The 24,274-nt window shown below is 57.3% G+C and overlaps 1 protein-coding gene across 4 annotated transcripts in view; it reads right to left on the bottom strand.

Annotated features, from left to right (window-relative positions):
- Positions 1 to 17,898: 17,898 nt before the first annotated feature.
- Brd1 (bromodomain containing 1) overlaps positions 17,899 to 24,274 on the bottom strand; it is a 51,668-nt gene continuing 45,292 nt past the window's right edge. For 3 of the 4 annotated variants that reach the window (XM_069999810.1, XM_069999811.1, XM_069999812.1), the window contains 4 exons: positions 21,830 to 21,957; positions 20,731 to 20,840; positions 20,428 to 20,582; positions 17,899 to 19,038 (listed from right to left, as the gene is read on the bottom strand). In XM_069999810.1, coding sequence (XP_069855911.1) covers positions 18,855 to 19,038; positions 20,428 to 20,582; positions 20,731 to 20,840; positions 21,830 to 21,957 — 577 coding nt within the window. In that variant the 3' untranslated portion in view covers positions 17,899 to 18,854. Of the gene's footprint in view, positions 19,039 to 20,427; positions 20,583 to 20,730; positions 20,841 to 21,829; positions 21,958 to 24,274 lie in introns of those variants that run through there. The other variant, XR_011367505.1, reaches the window with a different exon arrangement.

Here is a 24,274-nt window from a genome sequence, read left to right as displayed (position 1 = left end):
GGGCTGAGCCACCTCCCTGGCCACAAGCTGAGCCATGTGCTGAGCTGCCTGGCCAGCCACAGGCCAGTACCACCATCACCACAATGCCCCTCAGATATTTGTTCTTCTGACTTCCAGGACCCTCCTTCTCCCTACCCTCTCCCCCCAGTTGTGGGGGACTCCACAGCCTGGCTGGCCACACACTGCTCAGAGTCAATCACTGTAGGCTGAACCCTCTGTAGGCTGTATGCTGTAAATTCCTCTGTAGGCTGTAAATTCCTCTAGCCATCCAAAATACCCTCTTCCCCAGGACCAGGTGAGCCCAGGCCAGAGCAACAGGCCTGGCCCCAGCAGACCCAGAGGACCCACGGGCCCAAGAAGTGGCTATGTTGAGGCCAGAACAGCAGCCTTGCACAGCCAGAGTAGGGTGACAGGGTCTGGGCGGAAGTGGCCCGGCCAGGGAGGGAAGGGCACATCTTGGCTCCTTTGCAGACCCCAGACAACCCAGATGGGAGTAAAGACCTGGGAGAGAGGATGAGTGGGCACAGCATTAGGCACAGAGACACACCCAGACAGACTGACACGCCGTGCACACAGGCGTAGAGCATGCACACATCCTGTGCTGACACGTGGACTTGTGTGCATGAGTGTGCCTGTGAGTGCAGAGCACACCTGTGTGCACAGACCAGCATGCATACACACGCGCACATGCACACATGTGTACACAAGTAACGAACACTGCATACCCTAACAGGCACCTACTACCACACACATCCATCCATGAATTCACACCTTACGGTGCCCGTGCATGCGTGAGGCCTGGCACAGATACACACACTGCAGCACCGCCAGTGGGACGCACAGAGCCCACTGGGGGACAGCTGTCTCACGACAGCTGTGTCTACATCTTGATTTCATGCTGGAGTGTGGGCTGCAGGACTGGCGTGGCTCCCGCCCCTCTGCACGCCACCCAGCCCAGCCTGGCCCCTCCTCCCCACACACCCCAGCCAGCCCAGGACTCAACAGATTGGCAATTTGATTAGAAGATGGAGTAATGCAGTGGTGATAGGGTTTGTAATTTATTTAAATGGAGCAGAATGTGACACACCTGTGCTGTAGCCCAGAACCATATCTGGAGGAGCTCATTTGACACAAATTGAGATTTCAAGGTTTACAGGTATCGCAATGAAAATTCCCTGTAGGGTGTCAATAAGAGTCCATGGGTTCCTTTTATTTGGTTTGAATTAATCACAAGATGGGGGGGGGGGAATAGGTTCTATTTTTTTAGGGCTCTTTAAATAAAATTATTCTAAGCAGCATGCATTTCTTCTGGAGCCATAATTAAATTTCCAAATGGCTGTTTCCAGCTCCCCCGTCCAGAGGCAGCAAGTGGGCGGGCCGGGTCCTGACTGCGGCGGGCTGCGGGGAAGCGGCCTGTCTCTTCTTAATCCTCCACCCACACCACAGAGGGCAGGAGCAGAACTCCAGCCCCACAACGCATGGCCGCCCCTTCCACACACACACCTCACCAGCATCACTCCTTCCTGAAGACCAGGGACACGTTCTGCACTGGCCGTGCCCAGGCCCCACACGTGTGGATGCCACGGCCTGCCTCACGGGGCCCAGCCACGGGTCTAAGGCCGGCCTGGCCTGGCTGGCCGCTCTGCCCAGCTCAGTCCATCCTCCCAGCGCTGGGGTCAGCTGGACGCGGCTTCCCTGGAAGGGCCTTGCCCGGACCCTGGCCCTCTCAGCCCTCTCATTCTACCGCAAGTAATGCATCCTCATTTCCACCGCAGCCCACTGAACGTGTCGGGACTGGTCCCACTCAGAGGAGTGGGAAATGGACCCCATCTCACTAGAGGGGTGTAGAGAGGGCCCCAGGAGACCTCCCCGGCACCCCTCCACCGAGGCCCCTGGGCCCCAAAATCAGAACCACCACCACCGCCCTTTCTACCTCCTCCCAGAGCAGCGTGGGGCTCGGCCCACTGCAGGCCCACGGTGCTTGGTGGCACCCCAAGGCCCAGCCTGCTCTGACACAAGACGGCCCACGACAGCCTCAGGGGCTGCAGGCGGAAGGCGCGCCAAGGCGAGGGTTTGGGCAGAAGCAGCGTGCGGGGTACAGTCACGCGCCTCCTCCAACCCGTCCTTCTAAATATTCCACCGGCTCAGATCAAGGGCTTCTTGCTCCTGACAAATTGGTCCACTGAACCGGCTCCCCCCCCCCCCCCCCCGGAGAGCCACTGCTGCCAGCGTCAGGTTCAGATCCGCCCACCGTGATGCCTTCAAAGCACCGAGGGCACAACGCTGCCGGATCGTCTGCGTTGCAGGAAACCGGTCCTTCTCTAATGGGCGATCACAGGCCGGCACTTAAATTTAATTTCCAAGCTCAGACAGGCCCCCCGTGCATCCAGCCCCTTCACGGTACTTCATCAGAGACCACCTGGTTCTCCAGGCTCTCTTCCAGGGCCACCTCTGCGGATTTGAAGCCACGTGTGTGTGTGTGTGTGTGTGTGTGTGTGTGTGTGTGTGTGTGTGTGTGTGTGTGCGCGCGCGCGCGTGCAAGTGTGTGCGCGTGTGTATGTATGTGTGCATGTGTGTGTGCATGTGCATGTTTGTGTTGCACTAACTGCACCCCCCATGGCTGCTCTGCTGAGGGCTCTTCTATTAAAAGCCAATAATATAGCTAGTATAACTTTATTGTTACTAGTCAGGTTTTGTACAGAACTGGAGGGGTTACTATTTCATAAATCAGCTGATGAGTACACTGCTTTTCTTGGGACAATGTCACCCCTTCCTTCGCTTTCTCCTAATTAAAGCCAATCAATTTTCTTTTTTGTTTATTTTGGTTCTGGGTCTTACACTCAGGGCCTGGGCGCTGTCCCTGAGCTTCTTTTGCTCAAGGCTAGCACTCTACCACTTGAGCTACAGCACCACTTCTGCTTTTTCTGGTGGCTAATTGGAGATAAGCATCTCATGGACTTTCCTGCCTGGGCTGGCTTCAAACTGCAATCCTCAGATCTCTTCCTCCAGAGGACCTGGGAGAAGAGGCTTGAGCCACCGGTGCCTGGCTCAGGAAGTATTTTAATCTGTGTGTTTAGCATTGTGGGCTTCCGAAGAAACGCAAGGAGAGGACATTTTTGTGGGAATGACATAAAGAGAAGGAGTGGCCTCCACCTCAGAACTTTCCAGAAAGGAGAGGTGTGAGCTGAGCTGAGCACCTCACACTCCAGGGCAGGGTAATCCAAAGGGCCAGTGGGGAGGGGACTGGGGAGGCCGAATTGGCCCACATGAGTGGTAGCACTCCACTGGTACCATGCGGGCACCACGCTGGCACCAGGGCCGGCCAGGTGTCAGGTCCAGACAGGACCTGAAGGTCTGCCTGCTCTCAGGAAGCAAAGGTTCCAGAGGTCCTGCAGTGGCCTTCTGGCTGGATCCCGTGGACATGGGTAATTTCAGGGGCCCCTCCCTCCTGGGCCAGTAAGAGGGAAGGAGAGCCCCAGCAGTTCCTCTCCTGGGAAGCATCCACTCCATCCTGCAACACCCGCACTGTCCTGAAACACCCTCCACACAGTCCTGCAACACCCACACCATCCTGCAACACCCACACCATCCTGCAACACTCGCACCATCCTGCAACACCCACACCGTCCTGCAACACTCAGACCATCCTGCAACACCCACACCATCCTCCAACACCCACACCGTCCTGCAACGCCTGCACCATCCTGCAATGCCCTCACCATCCTCCAACACCCACACCGTCCTGCAACACCTGCACCATCCTGCAACACCCACACCATCCTGCAACACCCACACAGTCCTCCAACACCCACACCATCCTGCAACACCCACACTGTCCTGCAACACCCACACAGTCCTGCAACACCCACACAGTCCTCCAACACCCACACCATCCTGCAACACCCACACTGTCCTGCAACACCCACACCGTCCTGCAACGCCTGCACCATCCTGCAACACCCACACCATCCTGCAACACCCACACAGTCCTCCAACACCCACACCATCCTGCAACACCCACACTGTCCTGCAACACCCACACCATCCTGCAACGCCCACACCGTCCTGCAACACCCACACAGTCCTGCAATGCCCACACAATCCTGCAACACCCACACCATCCTGCAACACCCACACCATCCTGCAACACCCACACCATCTTGCAACACCCACACCGTCCTGCAACGCCCACAGCGTCCTCCAACATCCACACCATCCTGCAACACCCACACCATCCTCCAACACCCACACAGTCCTCCAACACCGACACCGTCCTGCAACACCCACACCATCCTCCAACACCCACACAGTCCTCCAACACCCACACTGTCCTGCAACGCCCACACCGTCCTGCAACACCCACACCATCCTGCAACACCCACACAGTCCTCCAACACCCATACCGTCCTGCAACGCCTGCACCATCCTCCAACACCCACACCATCCTGCAACACCCACACCGTCCTGCAATGCCTGCACCATCCTCCAACACCCACACCATCCTGCAACACCCGCACCGTCCTGCAACACCTGCACTGTCCTGCAATGCCTGCACCATCCTCGAACATCCACACCATCCTGCAACTCCCACACCGTCCTGCAACGCCTGCACCGTCCTGCAACGCCTGCACCATCCTCGAACATCCACACCATCCTGCAACACCCACACCGTCCTGCAACACCCGCACCGTCCTGCAACGCCTGCACCATCCTCGAACACCCACACCATCCTGCAACACCCACACTGTCCTGCAATGCCCACAGCGTCCTCCAACACCCACACCGTCCTGCAACGCCCTCACTTCCCCTTCCCCAAGCCTGGCAGTGAGGCTGGAGCTCCTTTCCACACCAGCTCAGGTTTGCACAAAAGCCTTGGCTGGACGGTGTGGATGGCGCACATGAGTGAACACGCTCTGTGCCCTGAGCTGTGACTTCAAGATGGCGAGTGGGAGACGCTGGGCCACACCTCATGGCACAAGTCGAAGCCTTCGGATGCCTGCGCTCATCATGGCAGGACTGTGCAGGGGAGAGGGAAGAGGAGGGAGAGGAGGGAAGAGGCGGAGGCCGGTACTCAGCAAGGCCTGCATACACTGCACCTGAGCATGGAACAGTGTGAGGAACCCCACTGGAGCGCTGAACATCAGAGTGGAGCGCAACGAGGAGGGGCCCTGACTAAAACAGACTATGCACACCAGCGGAACCCCACAGTACAGTCAATGCGCACTGAACGGGAAGGCCAGGCTCACTGGGGAGACAGACCTTAGCAGGAGGCAAGGGGAATACGGAAATATACTTGACACGCGTGTATGAAAACAGAACAACAAAACCAACAACAGAAGTGGAGCTGGGCACTGGGGCTCACACCTGTAATCCTAGCAACTGGGGAGGCTGAGATCTGAGGATTGTGGCTCAAAGCCAGCCCAGGCAGGAAAGTCTGCCAATTAACCACCAGAAAAGCTAGAAGTGGAGCCAAGACTCAAATGGTAGTGCTAGCCTTGAGCAAAAAAGCTCAGGGACAGTGCCCAGGCCCTGAGTTCATGCCCTAATACCAGCACACAAAAAGAAAGAGGGAGGGAGGGAGGGGAAGGAAGAAGGGAAGGAAGGAGGGAAGGGAGGAAGGAGGGAGGGAGCGAGGAAGGAAGGAAGGAAAGAAGGAAGGAAGGGAAGGAAGGAAGGGAGGGAAGGAAGGAAGGGAAGGAGGGAAGGAAGGAAGGGAGGGAGGGAGGGAGGGAGGGAGGGAGGGAGGGAGGAAAGGAGGGAGGGAGGGAGGGAGGGAGGGAGGGAGGGAGGGAGTGGGGAGGACAAGGGAGGGGAAGGAGGGCGACAGAGGCGTGAGGTTGGCTGGGTTGTACCGTACACTGGCACAGAGACATCACAACGAAACTGCCCTTGTGCAGTTAATGTATGCTAATAAAAAATCTTAAGAAAAACCTAGTCTTGTAGAAGATAGGTGCCAAACGACAAGCAGCGGAGAGAACACAGGAAGAGCAGAGAGCAGAGAGCGAGCTCAGCCGTGCAGCAGGTTTGGGGGATGGAGCCCCCTCCTCCCAGCCCCTGCCTCCCACCCCCCCCCCCGTACACACTGGGCAGAGGACGGGAAGTGAGGGGGCAGGCTGGACCCACCCCAGGGCCTGTCACCTCGCATCGTAGGATCCTTCACCATCATCTGAGAACCACGCAGAGGCAGGCAGGCACAGGAGAAAGATTATTGGAAGGTTTATTAGAGGGGCCGCCTCTCCTGGAGAGGGAGCACATGGCGTCTGCCCTGATCCACGTCTGGGGGGAATGCCGGGGAAGTGAGGTAAGTGCACGGGTGGATCTGCGTGGAGAGGGGCAGCTGTAGGTCGGGAACTCCAGGGCCGGGAGGAGCTGGGGTGTGGGAGGAGCTGAGGACTGAGGTGAGGAGAAACCCTGTGCTTTCACCAACCCCAGGGCTCTGCTTTCCTCTCCTGTGAGTGTTTTCCTTGTTTTTGCTTTGAGGTACTGGGCCTTCTGCTCAGAGCCAGGGCTGGCCAGGCAGGCTCTGTCCCTCTGAGCCGGCCGGAGCCTGAGCTCAGGGCTGAGTGCTTGCCAGCCACGGCTCACTACCTGAGCCTCACCTCGGCCCACAAACACAGCGTGTTCTATGGAATGCACTGCCTTGCACTTCATTTCTTTGATGCTGAGATGAGCACCACACTCTCCTTTCAGTTCTTTGTATCTTACCTTAGTTGGCAAGCACCGGTGCATAAATCCATGAGCTGCTGCGTGAGGCGTTGGTTCAGCCCCGGCCCTCCAGGTCCGGGCAAGACGCCCTCTCCATTAGCTGGTCTGAGGCCTAGTCAGCATCACCGCCTGCTGTCCTCTGCAGTGTCCATCCAGGACTCAGCCTTGGGCCCTCAGCCAGCACGAGGACATGGGCTGGCCAAAAACAACGGAGGAAGAAGCCTCCCACGGGTACCAGCGAGCGCTTGCTGAGGTCACATGACAGGAGAGGTGTGGAGCTGAGGTCATGTGACAGGAAAGGGGTGTTGCGGAGGTCACATGACAGGAAAGGCACACGCTCACTTCATTGTTTGACAGCCAAGGAAGCACTTCTTAGACTTCTTTTGGGGGAACAGAGGCTACGTACTGGGGTTTTGAACTCACAGCCTCACATTTGCCGGACAGACGCTTTATCATTGAGCCATGCCCACGGCCCTCTGTGCCTTCATTTTTCCAATAAAGGTTTTGCTTTTTCCCCAGGCCAACCTGGACCACGGGCTTCCTCTGTGCTGTGTCTGCGTGGCTCTGTGACAGGGACGCACCGTGGCGCTCAGCTTGTCATTGGTAGAGATGAGGTCCTGCGAATTGGGGGCAGGGAGGAGGCTAGCTTCACCCTTGATCCTCCTGATCTCAGCATCTTGAGTGGCTCAGATTACAGGCGGGAGCCACTGTGGCTGGTATAGTTTGTTCTCCATGCTCCTCCCCTGTCTGGGTGTATTTCCCTGTGGACATTGGTCGTGGTGGTGATTTCTTCTGAGTCTGTCTTTGGACAGGGACAGGCTACCTGCTCCCATTTTTAGGATGGGTGACACATTTAAACTAATTTGCCCTTTCTTTTTTTTCTGTGTCCTAGTTTTCACGATCGCCTGACATTTTTTTCGCTGCCAATTGCTGGATTGGGTTTTCTTTATTCTGTTTTTTCCCTACATCTAATTTCTAATTCTAGGGGGTACCCTAATCTTTAAAATTAGGTTACCTAAATTTTTAAAATAGTACATTGCTCATTATTTTTTTTAAATCTTCAGGCAACGCAGAGGCAAAAGAAAGAATTAAAATGTTCCGTATTGCCATACAAAAATCCCTACTGCTGGCACCCAGTGAACCCAATTCAGAAACAGAGGGTTTGCAGATGAACAGAAGAATGAGAGAAGGGAAGGGTGGGATGTCCGCAGGCATCACAAAACCTTCGTGGAACGTTTGCATTGTCCTTGAAATTAGCACATTTCTCAGAAGTGAACGTGAGAGGCAGGCATGGAAGCCCAGGTCTCTAATCCCAGCGCTCAGGAGACCTAGGCAGGATGGAGAGTTCTAGGCAAACCTGGAATGTGTGAGGCCCTCTCTCAAAAAAAAAAAAAAAGGGGCTGGGAAGGTGGCTCAGTGGTAGAGCACTTGCCTTGCATGTTTGAGGCCCTGGGTTCGATTCCTTAGCACCACATAAGCAAAAAGAAAAAAGCCAGAAGTGGCGCTGTGGCTCAAGTGGTAGAGCTCTAGCCTTGAGCAAAAGAGCTCAGGGACAGCGCCCAGGCCGGAGTTCAAGCCCCACGACAGACAAGAGAAAGAAAGAAAGAGAGAAAGGGAGAAAGGGAGAAAGGGAGAAAGGGAGAAAGGGAGAAAGGGAGAAAGGGAGAAAGGGAGGAAGGGAGGAAGGGAGGAAGGGAGGAAGGGAGGAAGGCAGGAAGGCAGGAAGGGTTTTAAAACATAAATTGCTCTTGTTCCTGGACACACACTGAGCCTTCTCTCAGCCCAGTACTGTGGGAGGCCGTGGCATCGGAGCTCTGCCACTCAGGCCTCCTGGCTCTGAGAACATCGCTGCCTCCTAGCAGAGCCTGGGCGCTCTTCCTCTCTGGGTAGCAGTGACCTCCGAGTGACTTGGAAAGCAGGCCTGGCAGGTGGATAGGAAGCTCCATGTTGAGCAGACGCGGCCAGCGCCACGCCAGGCGGTGGGGGCCCTGCGGGGCTCGGGGACGGGCACTGGGCCTATGAAGGCCCCAGAGTGTCGGATGGCCTGTAGTTTGATGGCTGAAGGGCCCGGCCACGCAGCCAGCCTCCCCCGCCCAGTCTTCATCTGTGTTCATCCCTGCTCCGGGACGCACTGACCTTCCTGTGCCCGCCCGGGCTGGGGCCTCAGAAGTGCGTTTTCCCTCTGGGCAGGCTCTTCTCAGGAGCCACAGGTCCACAGCACCAGCTTTGTTCTCCAAGACAGTGTGGTCTTGGCATTGCTGCTGAGCCAGGATGAAGGACAAGAGACCGAGGCCTGCCTGCTGCAGGAGTGGAGCCAGGCCCAAGAGCAAAGGGAGAGGGCTCAGCAGAGCGCACCCAGTGTCCAGCAGCAGAGCTCGCCCGATCCTCCCCAGGCTGGCCAGTCAAGACAAGCGCTGGGGAAGAGTCTGGGGGCAGCACCGGACCCCTGGGGGCTCCCCCGTGCCCACCACTGGAGCCCGGGCACAGAGACGGCCGTCCATACTCATCCCGGCCTCCCAGCCCCCTCCACCTGCCCGTCCTCCACACCCCGGCCTCCCATCCCCTCCACCTGGCTGAACCTCGTCACTGGAAGCTGCTCTGAGCACCTGAGTCCTGATGAGCTGCCACCTGCACCACAGCTCACCACCAACAGTTGGGAATTTGGAAATGCTGCTTGCGACCCCTACCCCTGGCCCCAGAAGGGGTCAGAGGTGGCTGGAACAGGGCTGAACAGACAGGGCCAGAAGCTGAGCTGCCAGCCCTGCTGCACCTGAGGGGGACAGCAGGAAGGACAGGGTCCTGGGCAGCTGGGGGGGGAGGGGGAGCAGAGCGGAGCTGAGCACCCACCCCACTTGCAAGGCCCTGGCCCCCCCGCCACCTCCTTCCCATGGCAGATGGTCTGCGGGCACAGCCAGGCCCACGGGGTCCCCGGGAGAGCCAGTCCTGCCGCCCCCGTGGGGAGCAGCACGTAGGGAACAGCGCGGGGGGAACAGCGTGCTCAGAGGCACAGATGGAAAGGACGGTCTCCAGGGAGCTGCTCAGCCCGCCTGGGAAGAGCAGCGGCTCAGTGATGATTCCCAAGCGGCTCCTGTGGATGGTGGGCAGCGGGAGAGGTGTGGTCCGCAGGTGAGACTGAGCAGGGCTGCGCCCCCACCCCCGCCCGTCCCCCTCCTGTGTGCTGTGCATCTGTAGACGCCTGCTGTCTCCCAGGCCCCAACTCCGCACCCCCGCCCGCCCTGCCAACCTCTGAGGCCCTGCCCCAGGCCAGGCCCGGCCTCATTGCTGAGAATCATCTGACCTCTGCTGGCGAGTTTGCTCTGGCAAGGAGACCGGTGGGGTTTCTCCCTTGATGAGGGAGCTGACAAGGCCAGCCAAGCTTTCTAGAGGGAGAGGCGGCCACAGAGCCCCGGCAAGAACTCAGGGAGAAGCGGGCAGGGTGTCCTCAGCAGGCCCTGCGTTTCCCGGCGCCGCCAGGTCTGCACCGCCCCTTATCACTGACGGTGGACAGGACCTGAGACCAGACGGGGAGGAAATCGAGATCCCCGGAGGAGGCTCCAGCAAGAGAAGGGGACGGGTGTGAGCTCCCTGGAGAAGGGCGTCCTGAGGACCCTCCGGCCCACCCAGGTCGGGGTGCCATCCTGGTCCCGACCAGCCCCGTGGGGTGTGCCCAGGGAGAGCCATGGGGCACCCACTGGCCCAGACACCGTCCAGTGTTGGGCATAGGGTGTGGGGGGACCTGGGCAGCAGGGAAGCTGAGTTCCATGAAGGCAGAGTGGGTAGAGGGGCTTGTGGCCATGCCCGCGCAGACTTGGGGCTCCTGGAATGTCCTCACCAGGCCATGGGGTCAGAACTCCCCAAAGACCAGCACCCTGCGGCCCGTCTCCACCACCACCATCAAATCCCCCGCAGCCCCTGGTCTCCAGCCCTCGGAGAAACTGCTTGGGAGGCGAGAGGTGAGCACCCTAACCACGTCCCGGGGACTTTGGGGGAGGAAGGAAGCTACATGGGGTTTCCTGACTCCAGCGCTGCCCCTCTGTGGGGACCACACAGCCCGTGCCCTGCAGAGCCGTCTCCCCGCCCCACCTCACCCCAGGCTCCGCCCCCAGCCCAAGTCACACCACCCATCCCAAAGCCGGGCCTGGCACCTGGGCCACGCCCGGGGCGGCTGGCGGCTGCGTCTCCCCCGCCCGCCACGCCCAGCTGTTTCCATCCCCCCCTTCCGCCGTGGAAATACTAGGAAGTGTGTCAGCAATCTCCGCTTCATTTCAGAAAACACAGGAAGGGGCCAAATGCAAGGGAGCTTCTGAATAGACTCTGATTGCAGATCGCTGAAATCAGGTTTGCTTCCAGCGGCAAATACCATTTAGAGAAAATGTCTTGTTTTGTCAAAAGCCGTGTTGTGCTGACAAACCTCTTCACCTCACACTCTGGAAGGATTTCAAACTCCCGCTGGGGTGGTACCTGACAAGGCTGGGCTTCCCTGTCCCTGTCCGCAACTCAGAGGGACCCCCGCTCCTGGGTGGGGCCGGTCCTGGCCGGTCCTGGCCAGCTTGGGAAGTCATGCGTCCTTCCACAATGGTTCTGGTCCTCCTTGAGGAGTCCCAGCCTGGTGCGCCCTGCCCACCCAGCCACACTTGGCTTCCACAGGAAAGCAGGTCCCCTCTCCCAGCTGGGAGCCCTCCGCCCCCCAGGATTCCCACAGGAAGACATGGGGCACCCTGTGCCTCCTGAGCCCCAGGATCGCCTGCACCCCCTGCCTTGTGCACCCTGATCCTTTCCCTCAAGACCCCAGGGAGCCCTGTACCCATGAGCTCTGCCTCCAGTGCTGAGTGCTCACAAGGCAGTACCCAGGAGCACTGCCCTGACAGGGGAGCTGGGAGCAGCACGCTGCTCACTTCCACGGCCCCGGAGGACAGAGATGGCCGGCCATGGCCAGCAGGAAGCTCCTCCTCACTCCCCTGCCCGCCCCCAGCGTGTCGGCCCTCTCCACCTCCTCCTGGGGATGTATTTGTTGGGCATTTGTTGCAGGCCTAAGCCTGAGTGGCTGACGCCCCTGATTCGGCCACTCTTCAGTGATGTTTCCTCTCTAACTCCAGGACACCATGTGAGACCACGGGAGAGGGGGCTGGGGAAAGAGCCAGGCTACTCCTCCTCATCCAAGGATGCAAAAAGCCTTGGCCGCCCCTTCCCTGAGCCCCCTCTTCCTCAGGCTGACACCTGCCCCCCACCCCCCAGCCCCTCCCTTCCTCATGGCTGACACCTGGCCCCTTCCCTGAGCACCCCACTTAATTCACACCTGGCTCCTTCCCAAGCCCCTCCCTTCCTCATGGCTGACACCTGCCCCCCACCCCCCAGCCCCTCCCTTCCTCATGGCTGACACCTGCCCCCCACCCCCCAGCCCCTCCCTTCCTCATGGCTGACACCTGGCCCCTTCCCTGAGCACCCCACTTAATTCACACCTGGCTCCTTCCCAAGCCCCTCCCTTCCTCATGGCTGACACCTGCCCCCCACCCCCCAGCCCCTCCCTTCCTCACTGCTCACACCTGGCCCCCTTCCCCGAGCCCCTCTCCCTCACTGCTCACACCTGGCCGTTTCTCTCCCCCTGAGGCCCAGTTGCCGGCTGTGGCCCAGACTCATCAGGGCCAGGCTGAGCAGGACAGGCTGCAGCTCCAGGCAGTGGGGAATGCCTGGCACCCCAGCACCGTGGGAAGCCTGAGACAGGCGGAGGTCCCCATGCACACCACCTCAAAGCTGACCAGCCCAACCAGGATTGCAGGTATGTGGCTGACTGGTCGAGAGCCAGTCCAGCAAGCACAGGCCCTGCGTTCAGGACTTCGGAACCAGGGAAGAAGAAAGGAAGGATGAAGTGAATTTCTCTATATTCCCGGATTCCTTCCTGTTGATTTCTAATTGCCACTGCACTGCAGTGATTGTACTTTGAAAGGCTTCAGTTCTCTGCAAGTTTCCCAGGCCGGTCTGCGGCCTTGTTCAAGTTCCCAGGCCAGTCTGCTGGCCTCATATACTAGGTCTGCGGTGCAGAGCCTCCTGTGCTCAGAAGGATGCAGACCGACCAGCTTCAGCTGCAGTGTGTTTAGGTCTCCCTTCCCTGCCCCACAAGCCCCCGCTTTCTGTCCTGTCGGTCACTGCACTCACCCCAGCAGTGGAGCTTGGAAGTTGCTAGCCAGCCTTGTGGAGAGGTCATCTGATCTCCAGCCCTACCAGGCCAGGTCATATTTTGGGACTCTGTTGCTAGGTGTACATATGTTCAGAATTGTTCCTGATTTCATCAGAAAATATCCTTCTTTATCCCTAGTAGCCTTTTTTTTTTTTTAAGTCTTAAGGGTATTTCTTTCTGGCATGTGTCAGAACTTTAGCGTTCTTAGGGCTGCTGTTTTCATAGTACATAATTTTTGTATCTTTAATGGCTGTCTGTAAATGGAAGATGGTTGCACCCTAATGCAGTCTCAGACGAGTTTGTCTTTTGAATGGGTAATCTAATATGCCTGCATTTTACTTATTTCCTGTATTTTTCCAAGTACTATTCTTTTTTTTCTTAGATTTGAAATCAGGGCTTCAAACTTATTTGCTAGATGCTCACCTTGTGAGACAGCCCCTCAGTTCCTCTATTTCTCCTACTGTGAAGCCTTGATGATGATGACTTACTCCCCTCTCCGTTGTCTTTTGAACTAAGTGCCTGTTTCCTAGGATGGTTGCACTTCTTTCAGTGGCTGGTTGTTTGTGTATTACCTTTTTAAGTTGCTCAGTCTGTGGCTCACCACACATACCATACATCAGAATTTATATCCAACTCAGCTTTTTATTGACTTCATTCAGGGATATGTTGAGTTTTGTTTTTGCCAGTCCTGGGGCTTGAACTATCTGAGCCTGGGCACTGTCCCTGAGCTTCTTTTGCTCAAGGCTAGCACTCTACAAGAGCCACAGCGCCACTTCTGGCCTTTTCTGAGTATGTGGTACTGAGGATCGAACCCAGGGCTTCATGCATGCTAGGCAAGCACTCTACCACTGAGCCACATTCCCAGCCCCGTTGAGTATTTTTAAACAGATGCTTTGAAGTCTCTGCCGCCTGTTCCTATTGTACAGTTCACCCTTGCCGTCTCGTGTTGAAAACGGCATTTTAGTAATGTAGCATTTCTGGATACTGGCCACATCCCAGCCCCCCAGGGCTCACTGGTTGTTGGTGCTTCTGACTTGCTGTAAAGTCTGTGTCCTCTGCCTGTGAAGCCTCTGGTGTCTACTGGGTGGGCTCATCGCTGGCCTGGTGGTGGCTGTAGCTGGCTCTTTCCCTGACCTACCCATTTGGCACTGCTCACAGCTGTTTCCTGCTGCTTTTGATTTTTACTATGCCTTGGAGCACAAGCTGCTCAACAGGCTGACCCAACCCCGTGGGGCAGGAAGTCTCTGTGGCGGCTTCCAGACTCACTGGGACCCAGAGCCCTCTTACCTCTAAGAACCTGCTGGCATCCACCTCCTGCCGTGAACCAGACAGCAGATGCTCGGAAGTGAGCTCCTCACGCTGGGTCCCAGGTAACGTGGGCTCCTTTGTGGGAGTGCTGTGGAGTCGCTTACCCTGGGTTGGATCTAGAGTGTCCCCAGAAGCTCCTGGTGGAGTCTTGGTCCCCACGCTGTGGCTGTATTGGGAGTGGGTAGAACCCTTGGGAGATGTGGCCTAGGGAGAGGAAGCTAGGTCTCTGGAGGTGTGGCCTAGGGGAGGAAGTTAGGTTCCTGGAGGCGTGGCCTAGGGGGAAGTTCAGTCCCCAAAGCATGGCCTAGGGGGAGGAAGTAATCACTGGAGGTGTGGCCTAGGGAGAGGAAGTTAGGTCCCTGGAGGCATGGCCTAGGGGAAGAAAATAGGTCACTGGAGGTGTGGCCTAGGGGAGGAAGTTAGGTCACTGGAGGTGTGGCCTAGGGGAGGAAGTTAGGCCCCTGGAGGCATGGCCTAGGGGGAGGAAGTAGGTCACTGGAGGTACAGCCTAGGGGAGGAAGTTAGGTCCCTGGAGGCGGGGCCTTGAAGATGTTAGGACTGGCACCTTCCTGTTTCTCACAGGCCATGAGGACATTCAGTGTCGTCCACCTGCAAGCCCCGCCACCACATTCTGCCTCATCACAGGCCCAAAGCAACAAGGCCAAGTGACCACGGACAGATGCTGAGCAAGTTGATGGCTCCAGAGAGGGGATGCAGGCGCACCCACCTCCTGCAGTCTTCTGGCTTGTGTCAACCCCGGCCCCCACCCGATGCCAGGCAGGCTGTCTGGCCCGGCCTCACCAAACCTCGTGGAGTGACAGGAAGGTGACTGTCTGGCCCTGGGGCTCTGGGGCCGTGTGGGAGGGGAGGTGTGGTGGCAGGTTGGCCTCGGCTGTCCATCGGGGACAGGCAGAGGCCACCCGCCCGGGGCAGCCACTGGGCAGTGAGTCTCCAAGGAGGAAGTGGCGCCAGCCTCAACTGGATGGAGAGCGAGCCCCGGCAGCGCCTTTGCCGGCTTCGGACCTGGAGCCCCTCTGCAGATTAGGGGCCTCACACCCCCTGAGCCAGCAGGGGGGCCCCAGAGGCGGGGGGGGAGGGGCGCGGGGACTGGCGGGGGCAGGCCAGGGTTGTCTCCCACTCTCCAGACATGGGGTCCGGTCCCTCCTGCTCCAGGGCCCTTGGGGTTCACGCCGGGGGGCCCTACACCTCTCACCACAGGGCAGACCCCAGGTGTGATGGCCCGGGTGCTGGAGGCTGGCCTCTGAGGGGTAAGAGTTAGGTGAGATCCTCAGGCCGACCCCACTCCCAGTACACTGCCTTACAGGGCCAGAGGGCTTTCCCCAGCATGCATGCACAAAAGTACATGATTTGATGAGCCTTCCATAGCGATTCATAGCTGCACACACTCACACACATAAGCACCCATACTGGAACATGAGCACTTGCAGGGACAGGAATATGCATGCTACACACACGTGTGAGAACATGCACGGGGATCCACTGCAAGTGTCCTCACATCCCCCTCACACCCTAGAGCACACACCGCATGCACACAAACGTTCATGCATCCTCACTCATCCCACACGTGCACACATGTACACATTCATGTCCTCATCCCCATGTGCACACACAAGTTCATGTCCTCAATGGCCCCCCACATACACATGTTCAAATGTTCATGTGTCCTCATCCTGTGAGCACACTGCATGTACACATTCATGTGTCCTCACTCATCCCACACGTGCACACACATGTACATTCACATGTCCTTGTATGCACACAGTGCAAGTGTTCACATGTCCTCACTCATCCCACACGTGCACACACATGTACACATTCATGTGTCCTCATCCCCACATGCACACACATGTACATTCACATACCCTGGTCCCATGCATGTACACATGTATGCACACAGTGCAAGTGTTCACATGTCCTCACTCATCCCACACGTGCACACACATGTACACATTCATGTGTCCTTATCCCCACATGCACACACATGTACATTCACATACCCTGGTCCCATGCATGTACACCCCTCACGTGCATACATGTATATATTCACATGTCCTCACTCATCCCATGTACACACATGTACACATTCATGTGTCCTTATCCACATGCACACGTACACAAATGCTTACGTATCCATCACACACACACATGTACACATTCACGTCCCCACTCATCCCACATGCACACATGTAGACATTCATGTGTCATCATACTTGCACACACATGTACACATCCACTTGTCCTCATCCCACATGTACACACACCACATGTACACAAATGGTCACCTGTCCACTCATCCCACACACTGCATATGTACACAAACACAAAGCCTAACCCCAGGGTAATCATGCACTGTCCTCACTGAAAGAATACAGTTTACAAGTCCTAGTATCTCTGGGTGGGAGAGCATTGTCTTGCTTCACAATCTCAGGCCTTAAATATTTGATAATTCAAGAAGCAGCTGACCCAGGTTCCAGCAGCTCACACCTATAATCCTAGCTACCCAAGAGACTGAGAGCTGAGGATTGTGGTTTGTAGCCAACCCATAGCACCCAGGTCCTGAGTTCCAAGCCCCAGGACATACACACACACACAGCAGCAACTGAGCTCTGTGCAGATCCCATGACTATCTTAATAAAAAAATGAGTGGAAAGCACAGAGGAGACTGGCAAGTCAGAGGGAGCAAAGTGAGAGGCTTAGACAACCTGGCATGTTTCTCTACGACAGAAGCCAGGCCCCCTGCGGGGTGTGAGTGGTAAGGGTCCTGGGCTCTTGGTACACAGGACAACCCTCATCACCAGCATGGTGACCCAGCCAAGGCCCTGCTGTTTGGAGCCACAATCTCAGGGTGCCACACCAGGCACCCAGGCCATGCCTGTGTGAGCCAGGTGGCCAGCATTCAGACAAGGAACTTAGGGCTGTACCAGATGGCCCCCGGTGTTGCCTGGAAAGGCTCAGGAACCAGACTCCCTGGACTGCCTGGGACCAGCTTCAATGCTGCCCATTCTTAGAAGGAACCAATGGCCTGGGGCATCAGAGACAAGGTCACGTCACAGCCTGGGGTTTGCCAGTACTGATGCTAGCCACTGCTGTGGCAGCACAAGACTCCAATTCCAAACTGCTCCTGTCTGCAAGCTCTCTCCACTACGAAACTCACCTGTGCACACAGCCAGCAGAGGATGGGGGCATCCAGGAAGCAGCTCCCACCAGAGATGGCAGCTAGCGGCCATTTTAATGCCTCCTTCTGCCCTCCCCATTGGCACCAGGATGGCTGTGTGTGGGAAGGAGAGGGCAACCAATGGCATCCCAGCTGGCATCCCCAATGCTAACCCACTCCCCAGCCTGCCCTGCCCTGCGTGCCCAGCCTTTTTGAGTGACGGGAGCAGCGGGTACCTGCCTTCAGGAAGGAGACTAGCAGCAGGTACGCGGTAAGAACAAAAGCTACTAAAGGACAACTTTATTTACGTTTCTACGGAGATGTTACAAACAAGGTACTTTAAAAGAACACTTAAAAATTTTAAAGTAACTATAGCTCTAAAATGAAAATAATGCCATCGCAGAGCCACTCTGAAAATGGAGACGTGTCACTTGCTGGTCCTATTCCATACCCACTGTGACCTCCCCACATGCCCTCCGTCCCTCCGTGCCCAGCCTCCTGCTGATGTAGGAATGAAAGGGCCACACCATCCAAATCTTCACTTTATTTTTAATATAAAAAAATGCAAATTTGGAAACCCACCCTGCTTTCTCCCCTAACATAATGCTTTACCTCTTAAAAATAAAAATAAAGTACTAATTCTATATACATCACATGTACCATACAAAAATGTATCCAAAGTTCTATTGCTACCAAAGTGTTCTAAATTAAAACAAGTTACAGAAAGCCCCTCATTGTAAACAGGATTACAAGTTACAAAATCAAAGTACTCACAGGCCAGTTGTTTATCGAACCGCCCAACACATTCTGCTCCCAAACCGAGTTGAATTTTTATGTGCTGTATAAAAATGCATATCAATATACTTTTGCAAATTTATTTTTCATTATAAAGCAAATGAGTACACTTCTACAATAAATAATCTGCTGGGAGGCACGCTCGAGGGGCTGGGGTGGAGCAGGAGAAGGGACAGACAGGACGACAACAATGGCCCGCCTGGCGCAGCTGGCGGAGTGTTTTTGGTGATTTGCAAGTGATGCACACAGCGTTAAGTTTTTATTCTCTTTGCACAAAGTACCATTCAAAATAATGTCATTTTCTTTCTTAAAATACACATTTGTCATTGTAAATTTACATCCCGTCTTATTAAATAAGTGGCACTCTGTGCAAAGAGCATGATTTACAAAATTATTAAACATTCAAAGGTCTTTAAAAAAAAAAGCTACAGGTCAAAGAAAGTGAGGCCGTGGCACAACCAGGAAGCAGGCCCGCCATGTGGCTGGGACACCGGCCCCCACAGCGCCAGCCACGTGGCTAGGACGCCCCTGCCCCCACAGAGCGCCGAGATGAGATGGTTCCATAGAAAACTTGGAAATGAAACCTCCCCCTCCCTGGGGAGAAAAGAACTACAGAACTACAGCTACAAAATCAGAATAAGTTAAGTTTTGAACAATATACAACATGTACAGCTTTATCAACACTATGGACAAGGCTCAGTCAATGTCACTGAGGTCACTGGCGGGCTCCCCATGGACCCGGCTCAGGTGGTTCATGGCGCGGTCGAAGGCCACCCGCACAGCCTTCCGGATGCTGGAGTTCCTCCCTTCCATCATTTTTAGCTTGTCGATGGTCTCATCAATACCAAGGGGCACCATTTTGGACTTGGGAAGCCACTGCCTTTTTAGACAAGAGAGATGGGAAAAGTAAGCGCAGCTGCCCCACGCGCCCCTCCGCCCGCACACAGGCAGGAGCTGGCAGCACAGCTGTGCTGTCAGACACCAGCAGGGCCCCATGCAACAGAGCAGGCAGGATGTGCGCTGCGTCCCTTCATCTTCCTCTAGGGCTCAGCAAAGGCATGGAAACCATGAGCACTCTTCCTTCTCCAAAACATCTCTGAGCTGCCACACAGGGCAGGCAAAGCAACCAGACCCAGACTATGCTCGTAGCACAGGCCAAGGAGCCCTGGGTGGGCATGGCGGGGGGGGGGGGTGGGGGGGATCCTAACACAAAAAAGGGTAAGCCCCAGGAAGTCCTCCCTCTGGGTCTAAGGGAGCAGCTGCCAAGGACAGAGGGATAAATGCGAAGAACACAGGATGCGCTGGCAGACCCTTATGTGCAGCCAGAACGGGAAGCACCTCCTGGGCACTGAGTGCAATTGCTGACAGGACTCTGGGGCCACCCAGGAAAAGGCCCACACCCAACTGGACGGGCCCTCCTGACAGCGCAAGTGGTCGGAGATAGTATGCCCCACGCTGAACCAGGCTATATTGGGGCCTCAAATGCTGAGCATCTGAGCAGAGCTGGGTGGAGACAGAAGCAGATGCTGTGGACAGGGGACACGTGAGTCCTGGCAAAGCGCCTGAATCTAGGAGCTCAACGCAAGGCCCCCGGGGGTACTTTTGTGGACTTGAATAGGCATGAGGTCAAGCAGCCTGGACCAGTCAGCTAGCCAGCCAGGACTTCAGAAGCAAGATGACACTATCAGGTAGAAACCATCCAGTGAGCAGTGCAGCTCCCACAGCAGCCATTGGATGCTGCCCTTTCCCAGTTTCCCCCTCTCTGGACATCAACCATTGGATGCTGCCCTTTCTCAATCCCACCCTCTCTAGGCATCAGCCATTAGATGCTGGCTGCCCTTTCTCAGCCCCGCCCTCTCTAGACATCAACCATTGGATGCTGCCCTTTCTCAATTCCGCCCTCTCTAGGCATCAGCCATTAGATGCTGGCTGCCCTTTCTCAGTCCCGCCCTCTCTGGACATCAGCCATTGGATGCTGCCCTTTCTCAATCCCGCCCTCTCTAGGCATCAGCCATTAGATGCTGGCTGCCCTTTCTCAGTCCCGCCCTCTCTGGACATCAGCCATTGGATGCTGCCCTTTCTCAATCCCACCCTCTCTAGGCATCAGCCATTAGATGCTGGCTGCCCTTTCTCAGTCCCGCCCTCTCTGGACATCAGCCATTGGAGACTGGCTGCCTTTCTCAGTCCCCCCACCCTGGACCCAGAAGCAGCACAAGCCACAGCACCCAGGACCACAGGGAAGGGCCTCCAGCCTGACCTGCACACTCACCAACTTCTCTTATTATCAAAGAACAGAACAAGAAACAGCTTCTCCTCAGACTTGGTCTGCATGTGCTCCCCGATCTTCAGCACATCCAGGGGTGGGGCGGGGATCGTGACCCCGTTGTGGTGGCCAGGCACTCTTGGCATCTTGGGATCGATGATCTGTCGAGGACAGGCTCCTGTCACGCCAAGCACTCTCAAACCCACAGCACACACCCACGAGCCCAGGCCACTCACACACTGCCTCTCAGCACAGCCATGCTCTCATGGGCACACCCAGGCCCGGGACCCCTCCCAGTGCCCCACTCACCAGTGCTGGGTAGGAGGGGTAGCCACTACACTTGGCCCACACCACTTTCAGGGGCTCCAGGGCAGAGGCCGCGGCATCCGTGGAAATCCACATGCTGTTCTGCCCCACTTCTGGTAAAGAGACCCCCCCCAAACGAGCCATCAGGAGAGCCACTGCTGGTCCGGTGCAGCACACAGGCCAGGGGTTCCCCAGACACGCTCAGTGCCCAGCCTCTCAGTCACCACCACCAGGAGGTAGATGGCCACCACATATGCATGCATGCATGCATGCATGCATGCACGCATGCACGCACGCACGCACGCACACAAGCACGCACGCTCTCCCTGTAGCCTGCCCACAGTTCACTTGCCTCCAAAAGACCTACAGAACCTCATGTCCTCCCAGTTCAAGGACTGTGAAGGATACTGGTCCCAAGTGCCTTAAGTCCTGTGACCAATATTGGTCCCTAACACCTGAGCCTCTCCCTCCAAAGACCTCCTTTGGTGCATTTTTGCCGCCTACTATGCACAGAAAAGCTCCCTCCAAAGAGCCAGCCCCTGTCCTTCGCTTCCCTGCACACATCCTCCCGCAGCCCCAGACTCCTCTCCAGAGCCCACCACCTCCGAAGTCCAGACTGACCACCAGTGTCAGATGCCCAACTGACCTCTGCCCCTCTTCAAAGCAGAGAAACCCTGTAATCCATCAGTTCTCAGACCCAGAACTTTACTCCGCCCCATGGCCTGGTGACCCCCAACCACTCACACTCACACCCGACATAGCTGTCTTTCAGTGACATTTGTGCCCACTCAATTCTACCCCTAGGGTCTAGCCACTAGGACTAGGCAGCCAGCCCAGCAAGTCCCTCATGGCCTGAGGCTGAGGACACCTCTACTGAGACTCAGTAGAGAATGCCAAATAACCTACACTAACCCTGTCTGAACCGTGATGAGTCACCCCAAGTCCCGTGTGCCCTCGCAGGGCCTCCACCTAGGGGACCCAGCCTTGAAGCACTCTTCTGGGGGAATGATTTACTGGATGCAATGAGCTTGGCCCACACTACTAGGCCAGGTATTAGAGGAGTTCCCTTCTGCAGTATCTCGAAGTTGTTGGTATAACTCACCAGCCGCAATCCTGGCTGCTTTGGCGTAGTTCCCATTTTCAATACAGGAGATCAGCTCACTGCGATCCTCCAGCGTGTGCCTTCGCACAAGAGCAGGCTTGCCGCGCCCACACTTCGGTGCACTGAAACTTTAAAAAGAAACAGACCAGTCAGAAAGTGACACTACAGACTGTGAACACCCCTGCTGCCTGGTGATTCCCTCCACCACCACATGCTGCACACACAGCTGCTGCCTGCCAGGCTGGCTGTGTGAAGGGGGCACCGCCCCCCCAGGCAGGCCTGCAACTGGGACTATAGTGAGATATTCAGGGGCGACCTGTGCCACTGTTGTGAAGGGCTGCGTCCCATACTGAAGGTGGGACTTGGGGAGGAAAGAATGACGCTTAACCACAGATTCTAAAATTGCACTTTTTGTATGTGTTTCGCTTTAGTTGTTTTTTCTTTTCCATGCCATTTTAGGACTTGAACTGAGGGCCTCACAATCTTGGCTTTTTCGCTCAAGGCTGGTTAGTGTTCTACCACTTGGGCCACTCCCCCACTTCCAGCTTTTTGGTGATTGAAGGTAATATCTCACAGACTTCTCTTCCCAGGCTGACTGTGAATAGAAATCTTCAGATCTCAGCTTCCTGAATAGCTAGGATTACAGGCAGAAGCCACCAGCATCCATATTGTATTGTAATTTTACTATTTACAAAGCACATCAATGTATCCCCATAGGAAACTGTCTGTGCAGGGCACAGCACAAACCCTGGAGTCAGCCTTTCTCAAGACCCTAGAAGAGTTGAGCTCTGAAACTTCAGAAGCCGAGCAAGAAAGTACCCAGGAGCTGCACACAGAGGAAACTAGGGGTGTGCCCACCTCGAGGGGCAGAGTGGGCTGCTGCCGGGGGCGTGTCCACCTCGAGGGGCAGAGTGGGCTGCTGGGGGTGTGCCCACCTCGAGGGGCAGAGTGAGCTAGTGTGCCCACCTCAAAGGGCAGAGTGGGCTGCTGCTGGGGTGTGCCCACCTCAAAGGGCAGAGTGGGCTGCTGCTGGGGGTGTGCCCACCTCGAGGGGCAGAGTGGGCTGCTGCTGGGGTGTGCCCACCTCGAGGGGCAGAGTGAGCTGCTGCTGGGGTGTGCCCACCTCGAGGGGCAGAGTGAGCTGCTGCGGGGGCGTGCCCACCTCGAGGGGCAGAGCAGGCTGCTGGGGGTGTGCCCACCTCGAGGGGCAGAGCAGGCTGCTGCTGGGGTGTGCCCACCTCGAGGGGCAGAGTGAGCTGCTGCTGGGGTGTGCCCACCTCGAGGGGCAGAGCAGGCTGCTGCTGGGGTGTGCCCACCTCGAGGGGCAGAGCAGGCTGCTGGGGGTGTGCCCACCTCGAGGGGCAGAGCGGGCTGCTGCTGGGGGTGTGCCCACCTCGAGGGGCAGAGCAGGCTGCTGGGGGTGTGCCCACCTCGAGGGGCAGAGCAGGCTGCTGGGGGCGTGCCCACCTCGAGGGGCAGAGCGGGCTGCTGGGGTGTGCCCACCTCGAGGGGCAGAGCGGGCTGCTGGGGGTGTGCCCACCTCGAGGGGCAGAGTGAGCTGCTGCTGGGGTGTGCCCACCTCGAGGGGCAGAGTGAGCTGCTGCTGGGCGTGCCCACCTCGAGGGGCAGAGTGAGCTGCTGCTGGGCGTGCCCACCTCGAGGGGCAGAGCGGGCTGCTGCTGGGGCGTGCCCACCTCGAGGGGCAGAGCAGGCTGCTGGGGGTGTGCCCACCTCGAGGGGCAGAGCAGGCTGCTGGGGGTGTGCCCACCTCGAGGGGCAGAGCGGGCTGCTGGGGTGTGCCCACCTCGAGGGGCAGAGTGAGCTGCTGCGGGGGTGTGCCCACCTCGAGGGGCAGAGCGGGCTGCTGGGCGTGCCCACCTCGAGGGGCAGAGTGAGCTGCTGCTGGGGGCGTGCCCACCTCGAGGGGCAGAGTGAGCTGCTGCGGGGGTGTGCCCACCTCGAGGGGCAGAGCGGGCTGCTGGGGGCGTGCCCACCTCGAGGGGCAGAGCAGGCTGCTGGGGGTGTGCCCACCTCGAGGGGCAGAGCAGGCTGCTGGGGGCGTGCCCACCTCGAGGGGCAGAGCGAGCTGCTGCGGGGGCGGGCCCACCTCGAGGGGCAGAGCGGGCTGCTGGGGTGTGCCCACCTTGAGGGGCAGAGCGGGCTGCTGGGGGCGTGCCCACCTCGAGGGACAGAGTGAGCTGTTGCTGGGGGCGTGCCCACCTCGAGAGGCAGAGCAGGCTGTTGCCAGGGGCGAGCCCACCTTGAATCACAGAGCAGGCTGCTGGGGGCGTGCCCACCTCGAGGGGCAGAGTGAGCTAGTGTGCCCACCTCGAGGGGCAGAGCAGGCTGTTGCCAGGGGCGTGCCCACCTTGAATCACAGAGCGGGCAGTTGCCAGGGGCGTGCCCACCTTGAGGGGCAGAGTGGGCTGTTGCCGGGGGCGTGCC

This window comes from Dipodomys merriami, unplaced genomic scaffold (genome assembly GCF_024711535.1).
Source record: "Dipodomys merriami isolate MVZ:Mamm:240054 unplaced genomic scaffold, mDipMer1.0.p SCAF_55, whole genome shotgun sequence".
In the NCBI taxonomy this organism is placed as follows: domain Eukaryota; kingdom Metazoa; phylum Chordata; class Mammalia; order Rodentia; family Heteromyidae; genus Dipodomys; species Dipodomys merriami.
Note: the sequence above shows the minus strand (reverse complement) of the source record. Positions and strands in the feature narration are given on the sequence as shown.